The 17,625-nt window shown below is 59.5% G+C and overlaps 1 protein-coding gene across 1 annotated transcript; it reads left to right on the forward strand.

The window, feature by feature from the left end:
• Nucleotides 1-403: 403 nt before the first annotated feature.
• GSE1 (Gse1 coiled-coil protein) lies at nt 404-14,945 on the forward strand. The gene is made up of 15 exons (XM_084270237.1): nt 404-514; nt 3,447-3,646; nt 5,334-5,515; nt 5,660-5,857; nt 6,180-6,371; nt 6,528-6,850; nt 7,286-7,610; nt 9,529-10,109; nt 10,638-10,750; nt 10,927-11,197; nt 11,367-11,474; nt 11,652-12,023; nt 12,399-12,680; nt 13,026-13,129; nt 14,027-14,945. The coding sequence occupies exons 2-15, from the start codon at nt 3,533-3,535 to the stop codon at nt 14,159-14,161; spliced, it is 3,300 nt and encodes a 1,099-aa protein (XP_084126363.1). The 5' UTR covers nt 404-514; nt 3,447-3,532; the 3' UTR covers nt 14,162-14,945.
• Nucleotides 14,946-17,625: the final 2,680 nt, after the last annotated feature.

Raw genomic sequence — 17,625 nt, forward strand, 5'->3', positions numbered from 1 at the left:
TGGTGAAGCATGTTCCCCTTCTAATGGGCTCCCCCCATGCTGTGTGAGGGGTTGGTGGGGCTGTGGGACACCAGCAGCAGCTGCCAATGCTCATGTCAGCTTGTTTACCACGGGCGAGCACCCTGGGAGCGCTGGGGGGGGCGGGGGTCACCACTCATACCCACCGGTTCCCTTCCCCCCCCTGGTATTTTCCCATTTCAGGTTGCTCCTGGGGGGGGGGTTGGAATTCAGGGATCTTCCATCCATCCATCTATCCCCACATCCATCCCTAACCGTGGGCTGCTCTCCTTCGCAGGCATGAGCCATGAGCCGAAGTCGCCGTCCCTAGGAATGCTCTCCACCGCCACCCGCACCACCGCCACCGTCAGCCCCCTCACCCCCTCGCCCCTCAACGGCTCCATCGTCCCCAATGGCAGCCCAGCAGCCAGCAGCACTTTGTCCGTCCAGGCGACGCCTTCCTCCAGCTTCGCCGCCGCTCTCCGCAAGCTCGCCAAGCAAGCTGAGGAGCCCAGAGGTAGGGGGGAATGGGGATGGGGATAGGGGCTGGGGGGTGCTGAGCATCAAGGCCTTTCCCCAGTGCTGGTGTCCCTTTCCTGGTGTCGGGTCTCAGGAGGGTGGTTTAGAAATTCAATCCAGCTGGAGTAATCTGAATGCTGTATCTATCCCAGGAAAAGGCCTGGGAGGCAGGGGAGGGGGAATGGCAACACAGACTCATCCCTCCCTGTGCCCCCAGCCCCATTTCCAACATGCTTCACTCACGTGCTGGTTTTTTCTGGAGGCTCCTGTTCCTTCCAGCCCCTCTGGGCGTACCCATCCCTTGTCACCCTGTGATGGCCCAGCCACCACATCCTCCCTCCTACCCTCCCTGTGGGGGGGGTGCAGCCCACAGTGGGGTGGGGTGTGAGCTGCTGGAGCACCCCAAGGTCCTCACTGCCATGGAGACTGCATCCTGAAGGAATCACCTGTCCCACATGGGATGGTCTCCATGGGGAGACTGGTGGCACCATGGATTTGGGATGGAAGAGTGTTTATCCTGGGCATTTCCATCGGTGGGTGGTCCCGGTTGGGTCGCTGCCTGGGCGCTTTGGCTCCTGGGGAGGATGCCCAGCTCTTTGCAGGATGTTTTTTGGGGAGGTCCCATTTGTGAGGCTCTTTTTGGAAGACCCTTTCTGCAAGCACTGGCTGCCAGACCCCTCTCAGAGCCCCCCACCAGCCAGGATATACCCCTCCAGCAGGACCATGACCCAAAGCCTCCAACCTCAGCTGCTCTTGAGGGAGTATGTGGGGTCTCTGGGTCATGCTGAGGGGACTGGGACTTGGGGATGCTTCAGCCCCTCTAGGAGCTCCCAGCTCTCTCCAGCTGCCCACCCCAGAGCTCACTGGCTTCCTTCGGGGTGGTAGGGTTGGGTTTGGGGGGTTATTTTGCCTTTCCTTGCCCCCACCCTGCCGCTCAGCCCATCCAAAAGGATGTCAGTGGGTTTCCACATGGATTTCACAGTGCTGGAGAGAAGCGGGCGCCTTCCCTTCGGATCTTCCCTTAATGACTGCGTGGTGGGTTTGCAATAGCCCCCATCCTCTCCTGCCTGGGTGTCCCAAGTGGCTCATCCCAGGGGATTTTAACAGGGTTAAAATACTGCAGCATCTGGGGGTGTCCGTAGGGACATCCCGCTCCCCCGCAGCATCCCCAGCAGCAGGGGCTCGCTCACCCTCACCCACCCCATCCCAGCCAAAACCCCACGAAGCCACCAAACCCATCACCTGGCCAGGGGCGAGGAGGCTGCTACCTCCATCTCTGTCTGCGGGGTGGGTTTTATCCTCCTCCCACCTTTCCTTTCTTCCCCCCCCCGCCTCCTCCTCCTCCTCCTCCTCTTCCTCCTTCAGGGTCTCAGCTGTTAATTACATTTGCCTGTCAGCCCGGGCTGCTAATCTGCTATCGCGGAGCGGAAAGCGGGGAGGTCAGAAAACAAAGGTGACACCATCACACTGTGCCTCTTGTCATCTCCAATCCAGATTAGTTTCATTGACTAACTCCTGGCTGAATACCACCAGTTAATTATAACGATCACAAACCCTCCCGTTTAAAGCCACACAGCGAGAATTAAGGTTCTGAAGTAAGACTTTAGCTTCATTAATTGCCGGGCTCATTGTGATGGTATTGATTGTTAACGCTATCGCGTGGTGAGTAATGGCTTCCCAGCTCAGAGGGGATTAGGCTGCTAATTGTTGTTGGCCTTGCGCTGACAAGATAGACTTCAGTGGGTGTCAAATCCGTATCGGCGGCCTCCTTTGTGGCGGGCAGCTTTTCTCTCCATCCCTGAGTCCTGCCCGCTCTTGAAATGAAAACGATTCGGAGCGACTCGGGAATAATTAATAAGGCAGAGTAGGGCGGCTCCGCGCGGCCTCTGTGCTCTGGAGAGCATCCTGCCTTCCCCCTGCATCCTTCCCCCTGCATCCTTCCCCCTGGGGATGCTCGTGTTGCCCTGCGGCGCCAGGGTTTGCTCACAGGGTTATGCTGGTGCTGGGGAGGAGGGTTAAGCGTGGTGAGGTGTGTTTGTGGGGGGTGTGGGGATGGGTAGTGTTCTTGCAGGGCATGGAGTTGCCTCGCACACACGCTGTGCCAGGATGGGGAGCATCCTCACCTCTCATCCCAGGCTGCCACCCTTGGTGGCAGGTATCCAGTCCCCACCAGCACATCAGCAACCTTCCCTTGCCCCCACCATGAGATGATGGGAGCAGCATTTTGGGGGGGGGTTGGAGCCCCCTCCTCTCCCCCAAGGCTGGCTTTTAGGAGCGATGTGTCACGGAGCAGACACCGTGTGCCCTAGTTAAGGTTGGATTTGTGTTCCTGCTCCAGCTCAGCCCACATCGTGCTCCCCGCTTTAATTCCATTTATTTTTCCCTTGCAAATATCTCCAGCATCCCCCCCGGGGTGGCTGGAATTTAAAACACAGATGTATTATGCAAATAAAGCCAAAGCCTTGCCCAAGGGTTACGGGGAGGGAGTGACTCCTCCATCCCAGCGTCTCCCAGCACCGTGGCTTTCGCAGCGGGATGAAGGAGTCTGAGGGTTGGGATGCGGCTGCCAGGGGTGGGCATCGCGCTGGTGTCGCTTGTGCCAGGGCTCTCTGCACCCAAGAAGGGCTTTAAGGAGGGTGTGGGGAGGGTGGCAGTCCCCCTATTAGGTGGGGGGAAGAGGGTGCCTGTCCTGCTGGGTGGGGTGAAGCCCTTTAGCACCCAGCGAGGGGTCCACACATACGGCTCCCAGGGACCCCTTGGGATGGGAGAATGGGGACCCATCCTAGGGGGCTGGAAGGATGCTGACATGTGTCCCTGTGCCCCATCCCCGCTCCATGAAGCAGGGCATCCCACTGTGGATAGCATGGGATGGTTTTGGGGGGTGGTTTCAGCTGTCTGACCTTTTCCTCTGCTTATCTGTCATTCTTCAGGGTCCTCGATAAGCAGCGAGTCGTCCCCAGTGTCCTCACCGGCCACCAACCACAGCTCCCCTGCCAGCACGCCCAAACGTGGCCCCATGGGCCCCATCATCGTGCCCCCAGGGGGGCACAGCGTGCCCAGCACACCGCCCGTCGTCACCATTGCCCCCACCAAGACGGTCAACGGGGTCTGGAGGAGCGAGGGCAGACAGGTATGGCAGTGTCTGGGGGGGGGACACCATAAAGGATGGAGGGCGTGGGATGCCGTGGGCACCCTATGATCCGAGGTGCCAGGCGCTGTGCCACCCAAGGGACCATGGGGCTGGGGTTCACCCCCTTTTTGTCCTCCTCCTCACTGTATCCCCAAGCTAGCATCTTCCTGGGACTGCCACCATCCCCGGGGCTGCCATCCTCCCTTGGGGCTGCCATCCAGAGGGGAGCCTGAAGAAGAAGAAGAAGGAGGGGGGGGGGAAGCTGGGGTTGAAGCGGCTAATTAAGAAGCATCGTTAGTGGTTCTCCTCTCCTCCACACGCTACAAGCAGATTCCCGGGGGGATTATGCCACTTGGAAAGACTAATTAAACCACAAAGCCGAGAGGCGATGGGAGGGGATGAGAAGCGCCGAGGGCGGGGTGGGATGGGGTGGGGGAAGAGAGAGAGAGAGAAATACATTGACCCCCAATCCCTGGGTGCTCAGCGGGGTGCGTGGGGTGTCTGGGTGCTCCCCACCTCTGTGACACCCCCCCACCCCATTCCCTGTCGGCGTATGGCATCCCTGGGGCGTATGGCCCCCTCCCCGGTGACCCCCGCAGCACGGGGGTTAACCGAGCGTGGGTTATTGTCTGGCAGAGCCGCGCTCGCAGCGTGACGCCCCGAGACGGGGAGGTAATTAGAGCGGAGCCTGGCACGCACAATAAGCCTTAATGCAAGCGGCGGAGGCGGCGGGGATTTGAGGGGGGGACACACACACACGACACACATGGATGATGAGGGGGGGGGATGCCCTTTGTGCCGGCCTTGGTGACCTTGGGACTGTCCCTGATGGATGGGGACCTGTGACTTGACCCTGGACTAGGAGTGGATGGGGAGGGGATGGTTTGGTTTGGGATTGAGGGGCGAGGAAATGGATCTGCCACCATCCTCTTCCTCCTCTGGAGAAGATGGCATGAAAAATAATCGTTATTAAATCCATCCTGGCTTTGCTGGAGGTCACACCTCCCCCTGCTTAATTGCTGGGTGCTCTAGCATCTCTGGTTGCCCCAGTCAGTCCCCTGCTTGCTGGTGGGGGGGCACCATGATGGAGCGACCTTCATCCCGATCCAGGGATGAAAGGGGGGTTGTTGATGGTGGGTGAGACCCCCACGGACAGCCCAGCATCAGCTGGTCCCCCACAGGTCCCCTGCAGCAGAGCAGGGGTGCTGATGCTGGGCTGTCCATGGGGCTTGTGGGGGGGTGGTTTCCTAGGCTGTCCCCCCGGATTTCTGGCCACTAGCAAAGGGTTGCTGGATTTCCACTCTCCCCACATCCTCCCTGGATGATTAATGTCCCCGGAGAACCAAGTGGGCTGTAGATCTCCAGGCAGGTACCATCAGCGCTGCCCTGGCTCCAGCATCCCCTCTCCCACTGGTGCCCCCCCAGTGTAGCCCCCTCCCGGACCCCTGCACTCCTCCAGCCCACCCTTGACAGCCTGGATGCAGGAGGATGTACTGACAGATTCACACCCTCCTGGGTACTGGTGTCAGCCAGGGACCCCACAGTCACACTGGGGACCCACTGAAGGTCTCAGCATGGGGAAACAGCAGGGATCACTCCCCCAAACTCCCCACCCCCCCCACCCCCGTCCCTTGCGGGGTTCCCTGCCATCCCTTAATGCCCAACTCGATGTTTCTTTGCCTTCCAGCAAGATGCAGGGTCCCGAGGCAGCAGCAGCAGCAGCGGCCGCGAGCGCCTCATCTCGGAGCCCCCCCTTGCGCAGGAGAAAGCTGGGGGTCCCACTGTCCCCTCCCACCTCCTGGGGACACCCTACTCCTTCGGGCTGCCCCCCAGCTCCGTGGTCCAGGACTCCCGCTTCCCTCCTCTCAAGTGAGTCCGGTGGTGATGGATGGGCACTGGTCAGGGTGGTGGTGGGATACTGAGATGTCTGGTCCCACCGAGCATCCCAGAGGGGGGTGACATCTCCCCAGGGGGGGACAAGGTGGGATGGTGACCCTCTCCTTGCTCCCCCAGCCTGCAGCGGCCGGTCCATCACGTGGTGCCTCCCAGCGCTGTGACTGAGGATTACCTGCGCAGCTTCCGTCCCTACCACACCGCCGAGGACCTCCGCGTGTCCTCCCTGCCACCCCTGGGGCTGGATCCGGCCGCCGCCGCCGCTTACTATCACCCCAGCTACCTGACGCATCACCCCTTCCCGCACCCCGCCTTCAGGTTGGGCATCGCCGAGCTCGGACCCCGGGGTGGGGCTGGGGGTGCTGGGGGATGCTGGTGGCATCCCCAAGGATGAGCCTTGGGAGCTGGGAGGATGGCTGGAGCTGTGCTGAGGGTGTTTCAGCGCTCTCCAAACCTCTCTCTCGGCACAAAGCAGCCCTCATCCAGCCTGGGATTGCTCCCCAGGATAGGGGTGTGGTAGAAATTGGGGGGGTTCTTTCCCTTCTTCCCCTCCCCTGAGTGGCATGGGGGTTTCTTTTTCCCCCTGAGCACCCCCACTGTGAGCGGCACGTCCCACTGAGCATCCCCTTCCACTCTCCAGGATGGACGAGTCGTACTGCCTGTCGGCGCTGCGGTCCCCCTTCTACCCGCTGCCAGCGCCGGGCTCGCTGCCCCCCCTGCACCCCTCAGCCATGCACCTGCACCTCTCGGGGGTACGGTACCCCCCCGAACTCTCGCACTCCTCCCTCTCCGCCCTGCAGTCCGAGCGCATCTCCAGCCTCGCCGCTGAGAGGTACGGGGGGGCAATGGTGGGAGGGGGGTGATTTTGGGTGGGGTGTGGGTGTGGACATGGGGCGGGTACCCCGAGGGATGCTCAAAGGTGTCGGGGTGGGGCTTTTTTTTTTGGGGGTTGGTGTTTTGTTTTTTTTTGTTGGGCTTTTCTTTGCAGGTTGCAAATGGACGAGGAGCTGCGGCAGAGGGAGCGGGAACGCGAGCGGGAGCGGGAGAAGGAGCGGGAGCGAGAAGCCGACCGGGAGCGGGAGAAGGAGCGCGAACGGGAGCGGGAACGGGAGAAGGAGCTGGAACGAGAGCGGGAAAAGGAACGGGAGCGGGAGCTGGAGAGGCAGCGGGAACGAGCCCGGGAGAAGGAGCTGAGCATGGTGAAAGCCATGGAAGGGCCCTTCCTCCCTATGGCTGAGCTGCACGGGCTGCGGGGGCACCCGGCTGAGGAGCGGGGCAAGCCGGTGGAGCCGCTGGTGCCTGGCAGAGCAGGTAAATGTCCCCAAAGGTGACGCTTGGGGGGTGGCTGCCACCTTTGGCACAGCTTGCCACCATCCCCTTTCCCCTCCAGATGGCAAAGCCGAGGGGGTGGGTGGCCCCGGGAGGGGGCTGGGGATGGAGCTGGGCTCTCCCGGCTGCCAGTTCCTGTTGCCAGCAGCCCAGCTGCCACAGATCTCGGAGAGGCGGCGCGGTGCCGCTGCCATCTGACTCAGGCCGGTGCCGTGGCACTCCTGGCAGCCAGGCCAGCAGCAAGCAGGGCAGCCACCCCCACCCATCCCTGGCTGCCCCACAGCTTCATGCACCTCCAACCCACAGGGATGCTTGGAGGCACCCTGTGCACCCCTAAAATAGCCCGATGGCCACGGGTAACCCCCCCCCTCCTCCTTTTCCATACCCTGACCCTCTGCCACATCCTTTCCCACCCAGAGAAACTCAAGGATTCAGTGCTGCCGACGCCGAAGCCCATCCAGCACCCGCTGCACCAGCCCCCGGCCTCTCACCACCCCGTTCCCAGCCTGATCCCCAACCACAACGTGTTCCCCCTGCCGGGGAGCAGCGCGGCCACGGCGCTGCTCATCCACCGCACCAACGAGGAGGAGAAGTGGCTGGCCCGGCAGCGCCGGCTGCGCCAGGAGAAGGAAGACCGGCAATCCCAAGTCTCGGAGTTTCGGCAACAAGTTCTAGAGCAGCACCTCGACATGGGGCGCGCCCCGAGCCAGCCCGAACCCGAGCATCGGCCCGAGCACCCCAGGTAGGGATGCTGCCACCCCACCCCAAGCGTGCAGCCTCCCCCCCTCCCAAAAAAAAACCCCTAATCACCGCAGTATTATCTAAAGGGATTGGTTTCCCCCCAACTCCATCACCCCGTGGTACCCCTCCCCACCTTGATAACCAGCTCTGGCCACCCCACATCCGTACCCCCTCCCCTTCTCTCCTTGCACATCCCCCTGAGCAGAAACCGCCGCGCTCGGCCGGCGCCAGCAGATCCGTATCGCACGGTGCCAGCCAGGCCGGCTGTGCTGGCAGTGCCGGGCGTTGCCGGTGCCCGACATCTGCGCGGCGGCAGGCGACGAGCCCGGGAGGTGGCCGGGGGCCAGCGGCGAGCGGCCAGGAGCTGCCCGGGCACCCGGCACTGCTAATTGCAGCTCCCCGCCGCGCAGCAGACCCAGGCGGTGGGATGCCTTCTAGTTTTTTTGGGGAGGTGGAGGGGGGGCACCTGGCCCTATTGAGGAGGTGGAGGAGGGGGATGAGGAGCCTGCCTGCACCCCCTGATTGACAGGGGCTTGCTCACCCCCATGGCTAAGTGCTTAAGCGGCGCGGGCTCATCCAGCCGGCTCTGCCGCCAGCTCTCTTTGTTATTTTTGGGTATCCAGGGGATTAGCACGGCTCATCGAGGATAATAAGGAGCAGATCGCGCCACAAAGCCGAGTGCCCGCCACAGCCTCCCTTCCCCATCCTCTCCTCCCTCCCCAAACCCTGGGGAGGAGAGCATGAGGTCACCCCCCAAAACACATGCAGCTGGGGGATGCTTCGCTTCATCCCCATCCCCATCCTCGTGCCCCCCAAACACCCGCAGCTGAGGGATGCTTCACTTCATCCCCATCCTCATCCCCATCTTCATGCCCCACAAACACCCACAGCTGAGGGATGCTTCACTTCATCCCTATCCTCATCCCCCCCCCAAACATACGCAGCCAAGGGATGCTTCACTTCATCCTCATCCTCATCCTCATCCCCATCTTCATGCCCCACAAACACCTGCAGCTGAGGGATGCTTTGCTTCATCCCCATCCTCATCCCCCTCCTCATCCCCCCCAAACACCCACTGCCGAGGGATGCTTCACTTCATCCCCATCCTCTCATGCCCATCCTCAACCCCCCCAAACACCTGCAGCCAAGGGATGCTTCATTTCATCCCCATCCCCATCCTCATCCCCATCTTCATGCCCCACAAACACCCACAGCTGAGGGATGCTTCACTTCATCCCTATCCTCTCATGCCCATCCTCAACCCCCCCAAACACCTGCAGCAAGGGATGCTTCACTTCATCCCCATCCTCATCCCCCCCAAACATCCACAACCAAGGGATGCTTCACTTCATCCCCATCCTCATCCTCATCCCCACCCTGGGGCTGCCCCGCATCTGGCACAGGGAGAAGGACTGATGCTGTGCCGGGGTGGCAGGGAGCAGGGCTGAGTGGCACCCGCTGCTCTGTGGGCGCAGGGCTGGGGCGCTGGAGCGGAAAAGCGTTAAATGCACAGCTTGGGCACATGAAATATTTATCCCGCTAACAGGCTGGCTGCAGCCCCGGCTGTCAGGGAAGGGGGGGCACAGGGGAGGTTGCAGCGGGGTGCTGCCCTTGCTGCAGGGAGAGCGGGGTTGGGCCAGGACCGGGGGGTTGTGTGGTGGGCAGCTGGTGGGATAGGGGGGGGGTGGGATGTTAAGCCTGAAGGATCAGGGATGCAGCCACATCCCTGAGCAACCCAGCCTGGAGCAGCCTTAATTCATCCCTCCTGTCCCTTGGGGCGGCAGCACAGGAGGGGATGAGCACAGCAGTCTTCCTCCCCACCCACGGACCCCTGTGGCTGGCCTAAACCTCTGCACTTCTCTCCCAAAAGCAGCCCGGTGCCGGCCCCTCACCTCTCCGCTCCTCTCCTCTCCCCGCAGGTCGGGATCGAGCCGCCACGAGCCAAGTGGCCGGGAGCCAGGGCAGCACTTTGGTGGGCCCCCACCGCTCATCTCCCCCAAACCCCAGCACCACCCCGTCACCACGTCCCTCTGGAACCCCGTCTCGCTGATGGAGAGCCCCTCCGAACCCCCCCGCCGTCTCCCTGAGCCCCACACCCTCCACAGCCACCCGGTCCCCTTCGAGCCCAGCCGTCAGGGCATCCCGCTGGTGAAGGTGGAGAGGGTCTTCTGCCCTGAGAAGCTGGAGGAGGGGGCGAGGAAAAGGGATGCTCTGGAGAAATACCCCCCGGGACGGGAGCCCGGTGCCCTGGAGCACGGGGGGTTCACCCACACCCCCTTCCTAGCCGAGCTGGAGAAGTCCACTCAGAGCATCCTGAGCCAGCAAAGACCCCCAGCTGCCCCTTTTGCCGAGGCTGCCAAGCCCAGCTCGCCTTACCGGCCCCCCCAACCCCGTGCCCAGGACCCCATGTACATCTACGATGAGTTCGTGCAGCAGCACCGCAGGCTGGTCAGCAAACTCGACCTGGAGGAGCGGCGGCGGCGGGAAGCCCGTGAGAAAGGTGAGGGGCCGGATTTACACTGTGGTGGGGACCCCCCCCCAGAACCCCCTTCACCCCAGCCCCAGGACCTGGTGGGCAGCCGGTGGGGTGTCCCAGGGGATGCCGGTGGCCTGTGATGCCGTAAACGGAGCAGCTTGGTGAATCCTCTGCTCTAGACATGGCCAATTAATAAATGATGAACCCGGGCTAATAAGCGGGTTTAAATATTAATGGGGCTGCATGAGCGGGGATAAGGACAGGGCGAGGGGGAGATGGGAGTGAAGCGGGGGGGGGGGGCAGGTGTTTTTGTCCCCATCCTGCTGGGATGAGGGGTGCTCAGCCTGGCCATGTCCCATTGACCCTCCTCTCAACCTCCCACCACCCATCCTAAAGCGATGCTGGTGCCCCATGGGGGGGGGGGGGGGGGGGGCGGGTGATGCCCTGGGCCCCCACTGCTCCCTCACCAGCATCTCACCCCACTGCAACAGCACCCTCCCATCCCCAGCAAGTTCCCTGCAGGGTCTCACACCAGCCTCCCTCCATCCCCAGGTTATTATTACGACCTGGACGACTCCTGCGACGACAGCGATGAAGAGGAGGTGCGGGCCCATCTCCGCTGCGTGGCTGAGCAGCCCCCCCTCAAGCTGGACACATCCTCTGAGGTACAGCCAGCACTCACTCAACTCCCCCTGTCCCGTCCCCCCCCCGTCCCCCCCCCCGACAGCATCCCACCCCAGGCACCGGCTCCCACTGCTGCGGAGACCCCGGGGATGAGGATGAGGATGGGGATGGGGGGGTGACCCTTGCTGTGCTCTCCCCTCCTCCCTCGGTGCCCCAGAAGCTGGAGTTCCTGCAGCTCTTCGGCCTCACCACGCAGCAGCAGAAGGAGGAACTGCTGAGCCAGAAGCGCCGCAAGCGCCGGCGGATGCTCCGGGAGAGGAGCCCCTCGCCGCCCACGGTGCAGAACAAGCGCCGCACGCCCTCCCCGCGCCTCCCGCTCTCCACCCGCTACAGCCCCGACGAGATGAACAACAGCCCCAACTTTGAGGAGAAGAAGCGCTTCCTCACCATCTTCAACCTCACCCACATCAGCGCTGAGAAGAGGAAAGGTAACAGCCATGCCCACCCCCCCTCCCCCATGCCCTGGGGAGGGTGGTGGGGGAACGTCCCTGGCTTGGGGTGGGGGTTCCCTGCTCCCTTCTTTTGGGGGTGCCTGGGGCCGTGAGCTTGCTCTGCTGAGCAGAGGCTACACTAAAACCTCAGCTTCCCATGCCTCAGACAAGGAGAAGCTGGTGGAAATGCTCCAGGCCATGAAGCAGAAGACCACGCCGGCTGCTGTGGTGGTGAAGAGCTCCCCACGGGACAGTCCCAGTGGCCCCACCACTGGTAAGCACCCCCCCGGGTCCTTCACCCCTGGCTCTTAGGTGGCTGGGAGCATCCCCTGGCTCTGGGCTGGCTGGGAGCATCCCCTGGCACTCCTCTGGCTTGGAGCATCCCCTGCCCAGTGGGTTTGGGGACTCAGAGCCCCACCTGCAGCCACCTCTCCTCCTCTTCTACCCAAAGAGCTGCCCGTGCCACCGCTCCTCCTGGATCCTGATAAGCCCGTGGGCATTGCTGTCTCTGTGCCAGAGGCACAGAAGGTGGCAGACACAGGCAGGTTAGACCAGCTGAGACCCCAGGAGCTACCAAGGGCCAAGGAATCAGCTGCCACGTCGGTGGAGAAGCCCCGGCTGAGTGACGGGCACCCCGGGAAGAAGGCACTGAGCATCCTCAGCTATGTCAGGGGTCCCCTGCCCAAGGACATCCCAGTGCCACTGTCCCACAGCATGAATGGCAAGAGCAAGCCCTGGGAGCCCTTCATTGCCGAGGAATTTGCCCACCAGTTCCACGAGTCGGTGCTGCAGTCCACCCAGAAAGCGTTGCAGAAGCACAAAGGTAACAGTGGGGTATGGGCATCTGTTTGGGTACCACCAGGAGAGCATCCCCATGGGGTGGGATGGTTCAGCACCCCCCTCCCTAGTTTTTCCTGCCTGGATTTGGTGCTGCTAAGGGCACAGAATCATTGATGGAGCATCCCAGGAGCTCATGGCTGAGGGTGCATCAGGAAATGAAGATGCTCCAGCACATGGGGTCAGGGAGGGGAGGGGGCGATGAAAACCCACAGAAGGCGCTGCAGCCCCCCCAAAAATAACCCAGTGTTGGGGGGGGGGGGGGGATACAAATGAATACCTGGAGGGGAGCATCTTGCTGCAGCCTCAGGGAGGGGGATGTGGGGATTGGGCAGGGGGGGCTGATGCTTGGTACCCGCAGGGGGTTCGGCGGCGCTGACGGCGGAGCAGAACCACAAGCTCGACGCCTCCATCCACTACAACATCCCCGAGCTACAGGCGTCCAGCCGCCTGGCCGCCCCCCCGCACAACGGCACGGCCGAGGGGCCGCTGCCCCACCGGGCGCTGCCCCCGCTGCCCCACGACTCGGCCTCCGAGGAAGAGGAGGAAGAGGAGGAGGAGGAGGAAGAGGAGGAGGAGTACCCCAGGCCCAAGTGGCAAGGGATCGAGGCAATTTTTGAAGCTTACCAGGAACATATAGAAGGTAAGGCATGATGGAGGGGGTGGGTAAACGCTTGCTTCGTGCCTCAGTTTCCCATTCGTGAAGCCACCCTGTATGCTAACCAGGCACCTCTAGGCTGGGCTGGGGAAGCACTGCTGCCTCCTGGGCGCTACAGGAGTGGAGTAAAACTGGCAGGTGACATCAAAAACTGCTGTAAACATGAAAAATTCACGTGTTTGTGGCTGCCCAGTGCCCTCCCAGCAGGGATACTTTGGGCTGTCGTGGCTGTTGCCTGCAGCATCCCTTGGGCATGGTCCTGTGCTGTGCGTGGAGCTGGAGGAGCTGGTGTTCACCCCCCACCCCCCCCATCTCCTTTGGCCCTCACAGAACAAAACCTGGAACGCCAAGTGCTGCAGACCCAGTGCCGGCGGCTGGAGGCTCAGCACTACAGCCTGAGCCTGACGGCAGAGCAGCTTTCGCACAGCATGGCGGTGAGTACAGCCAGCACACCCACCCCCCCCATCACCTCCTGTACCCCCCCAATCCACCTACAGCACCCCCAGCCCCTGCAGTGCCCACACATGAGCATCCCCTGCCTCCCTTCCCCTGCGCTACCCACACACGAGCATCCCCTGCATCCCTTCCCCTGTAATACCAACACACGAGCATCCCCTCCATCTCTTCCCCTGTGGTACCCACACGAGCATCCCCTCCCCTGCAGTACCAACACATAAGCATCCCCTGCATCCCTTCCCCTGCGCTACCCACACACGAGCATCCCCTGCATCCCTTCCCCTGTGGTACCCACACGAGCATCCCCTGCATCCCTTCCCCTGTGGTACCCACACGAGCATCCCCTCCCCTGCATCCCTTCCCCTGTGGTACCCACACGAGCATCCCCTCCCCTGCAATACCAACACATGAGCATCCCCTGCATCCCTTCCCCTGCGCTACCCACACATGTGCATCCGCTCCCCTGCAATACCAACACATGAGCATCCCCTGCGCTACCCACACACGAGCATCCCCTGCATCCCTTCCCCTGTGGTACCCACACGAGCATCCCCTCCCCTGCAATACCAACACATGAGCATCCCCTGCATCCCTTCCCCTGCGCTACCCACACATGTGCATCCGCTCCCCTGCAATACCAACACATGAGCATCCCCTGCGCTACCCACACACGAGCATCCCCTGCATCCCTTCCCCTGTGGTACCCACACAGGAGCATCCCCTGCATCCCTTCCCCTGCGCTACCCACACAGGAGCATCCCCCGCATCCCTTCCCCATAGCATCCCAGCAGCGGGATGAGCCCAGCATCCCTGGATGGGTCCAATCCTGCTCTGCTGGCCCTGCTGACTGTGTTTTCTCCCCTGGGATGGCACAGGAATTACGGACCCAGAAGCAGAAGATGGTCTCGGAGCGCGAGCGCCTGCAAGCCGAGCTGGATCACCTGCGGAAGTGCCTTGCCTTGCCTGCAATGCAGTGGTCTAGGGGTTATTTCAAGGGGTATCCCAGGTGACGCTCCTTGGGCTAGGCCGAACATTATAGTCTAGAAATAATAATCTATTTTATTACCTTGAATATTTAATATTTTTCACTGGGAGGTTTGAAGCTAAAAAAAAAAAAAAAAGAAAAAAAGAAAAGAAAAAAATTAAAAAGAAAAAACGAAACGAAAAAAATAAAAATCAAAAGAAAAGGAAAAAAAAAAGAGAAAAAAAGTTAAAGTTTCAAAAAAAAATAATTAAAAATAATAAAAAAATAAATGGAGAATGTGCCATGCATGAAGCAAAGGAGCACGGGAGCCGGGAGCCCACCCCCATGGCGAGCAGACCCCCCCACACACAACCCCCCAAACACACACACATCCCCCCACACCCCTTCCCATCCCGTCCCCTCCTGCACAAGCAAGCAACCGGCTGGGGTGATGGGGTGCTGCGGCCCCCTCCCCGTCTCCCCCCACCCACCCACCCACACTTTCTAGTGCTCATTTTTTGGGGTTGTTTTTTTTTGTTTTGGTTTTTTTTTTGTTTTTTTTTTTCATTTTTGGTTTATTTTTGTTTTGTTTTTATAATTAATGACAATTAAAAAGACTCCACCGACAACACTAAAGCCGGAGGAGCCCCGCGGGGCCGGGTGCGGGACGGGCGGCCAGCAGCCGCCGAGCCCCCCCCCTCCTTCCTGGCACAGCACCGGGACCCTCCCCCCAAAACTTCAAACCCACCCACCTCAACCTCCACCCACCACCCCGGGGCTTTCCACTGGAAATGCACTTCGCTATAAAACAATAAAGTCAATAAACTGGTTGAAGGTACCTTCTCGTTCCTGTTCGGCGGGGAAGGGGGCGCGGAGACGCACCCATAAACTTGGAGAGGGTTTTGGGGGGGGTGGGGTGGGGTGTGGGGGTGTCACCTCGGTCCCCAGGGGTTTAAGAGTCAAATAAATAAAAAAAAAAAGATGGAAAAAAAAGAAAACAAAAACAAGAAAAAAAAAGGTGCTTCAGCCTTGTACTGTGTATATATATATTAAAGATCCCACAAAGTTTTGTATGTTTTTATTACGTTAATTATTCTGATAAAAAGCTTGCCTTTTTTTTAATGGTTCTGCTTTTTTTCTCCCCTTTCCCTTTTCCCCTTTTTGATTTTTATTTTCTTCTTTATTTTACTTACTGGGGGGGGGGTGGGGGTCAGGAGAAGCCCAAATTTAAGTGTTTTAAAGGAACTTTAATCCCCTTTCCCATCAAGGTGGGTGCTGAGCTCTTCTACCACTCTCAACGTGCCAGGGGGGTGTGGGAGGGATTTTAGGTGTTTTTTTTACCCTTTATCTTTGCTTGTTTGGGGGTTTGGTTTGGGGTTTTAACCCTCTCTGGTCCCTCTGGGCAGTTGGGGGGTGCTGGGTGGTTTCTCAGCCTTGCGTGTGTTCCATCTGTTAAATTAAATATATAAATTAATTGCACCCAGAGGGAGAGAGGAATAGATGGATGGAGGGAGGAATAGATGGATGGAGGGAGGAATAGATGGAGGGAGGGATGGACAGGTGGCCACTGTGTCCAGACACCCCAAGCTGGCACCAGTATCTCGCTGGAGCTTTTAGCCACTTTCTCCAGCTCAACTCCCCAGGAAGGCATTAGATTTCTAATTTTTTAAAAATTATTATTGATTTTAAATTATTTACCATGTTTCTTTTTTAATTTGCCACCAGATGAGCTCATACCCACAGGAAAAGGTGACCTCTCCTTTCTGCTTTTAATTCCCTCCATGCGCTCAGCAAAGAAAGCATCAACCCCCACCCCCACCCCCCCTTAACCCCTCTCATCTCACATTGGCTCCCCCCCCAAAAAATAAATAAGAATAAAATAAATAACAAAAAAAGCCACCCAAGATTAAAAAGCAAAAGGCCCTTGTGACAGAAATTAAGTTTAATCTGCTTTAAATCCCCAATTGCAGCACCAGCCTCTGGCCCAGCCCCTGCCAACTCTGGGCTTCACAATGAATTTTAACACGGCTGCTTGATTTGGAGGGGGGATGGTTTGGGAAGGGGAAGGGAGGGAGCAGGGGATGAAGCTGGGGATAGAAAAATCATTGGCAATTTATCCCTTGAGATGAGGCTGTGGGCAGGAGCTGGGCTGGGCTGTGGCTTTGCTTCGTAGTGGTTTCCATACCAAGGTTCCCCCCCCCCCCCCCCCCCCCCCCCCCAAGCAACCAGGGTTTTTTGGAGCTGTTTCTCAGTGTTACTCTGTGGTTGCTGGTCCAGACCCTGGATGGAATCACTGGAGCAGCTGCAACAGAGCCCAGGAAGGCAGAGCCCATGGGGAACAGTTTAGATGCTGCAAAAGAAACCAAACCCTCAAAAAAAAAGGAGAAGCCCCCCCCCACCACCACCACCCCTGAACACAACTGAGGTGAACTCATTCAACTGTGATATATAATTGCTGGGTGTAGTAATTAGGTATTTATGAACATAACTGCTGTAATTTCCAAAAACATCCAAAAAAAGGAAAGGAAAAGAAGAATAAACTCTTCCACGATGCTGGATAAGGATCATTTCTCCCTGACTCCCTACCCAGAGGCGATGGGAAAGCAGCTCTGCTCCCAGCATCCCCCCAGCACAACACAGCACTGATGGGGGGGCAGCTCCTGCCACGCTCCTGCTGTGGGAGCCCTTTGCCAGAGGGCAGGAGGCAGCCCAGACTCTCTGCTGAGGGGCACCCAGCACTCCTGGGTAACAATTACATCTGCCATCACCTCTTGGTCTGCCACAGGGAACAGGGCTGGAGCCAAAGGAGGAGAGCTGAGGGTTTTTCCAAGCTTGTGAAGAAAAACTCAGGGTGGATGTGATGCCATTGAGTCCACTGCAACCACCTTTTAACTACAATTATCATTAAAAATAAGAGTTTCAGATTTAAAACCCTGACAAGAAAGGCAGGAATCAAGCATTACAAGTCTGGCTTTGGAGAGGGAAAGCTGTTTTCTTTTGTCCTTCTCCAAAGAGCAGATGGATCTGCTTCCCAGCTGATCTCCAGCAGACACCTCTCAGGGCCCCTGCACATCTTTCCCCCCACCTCCCCCCTCCAATCCCTTTTTCTTTTACTAAGCCAGTGTGTGGCCTGTGCTGCCCTCAGAAGTTCCCTCTATGAAGTACACCCATGCTCTCCAGGGTGGAGAGATCCTCCTGACGAGGTTGGGCTGGTGCTGGAGACCTGCACTGAGCTCATCTCTTGAACCCTCGACCTTCTGCAAAGTGGGGACATGTAGGACCTCTGGTGAGGGGATGCTCCCACGCCTCCAGAGTGATTCTGGCCCCAAAGTCACTCATTCAACCCCTCCCTGACAAAGGGGAACCTGCTGAGGAGGGGTTGCTGAGGTTTGGGTGGCTTCAGATTTGCACAGGGAGGTAGAGGCTGGTGGGATGAAAGTCCAGAGAAGGGAGGAGAGGGGGTCTGCTCCCTTCTTCTGCCCAGTCCTGGGAGGTTTGAGGGCTGGCACC

The sequence above is a fragment of the Gallinula chloropus genome, assembly GCF_964237585.1.
Source record: "Gallinula chloropus genome assembly, chromosome: 13".
NCBI lineage: Eukaryota > Metazoa > Chordata > Aves > Gruiformes > Rallidae > Gallinula > Gallinula chloropus.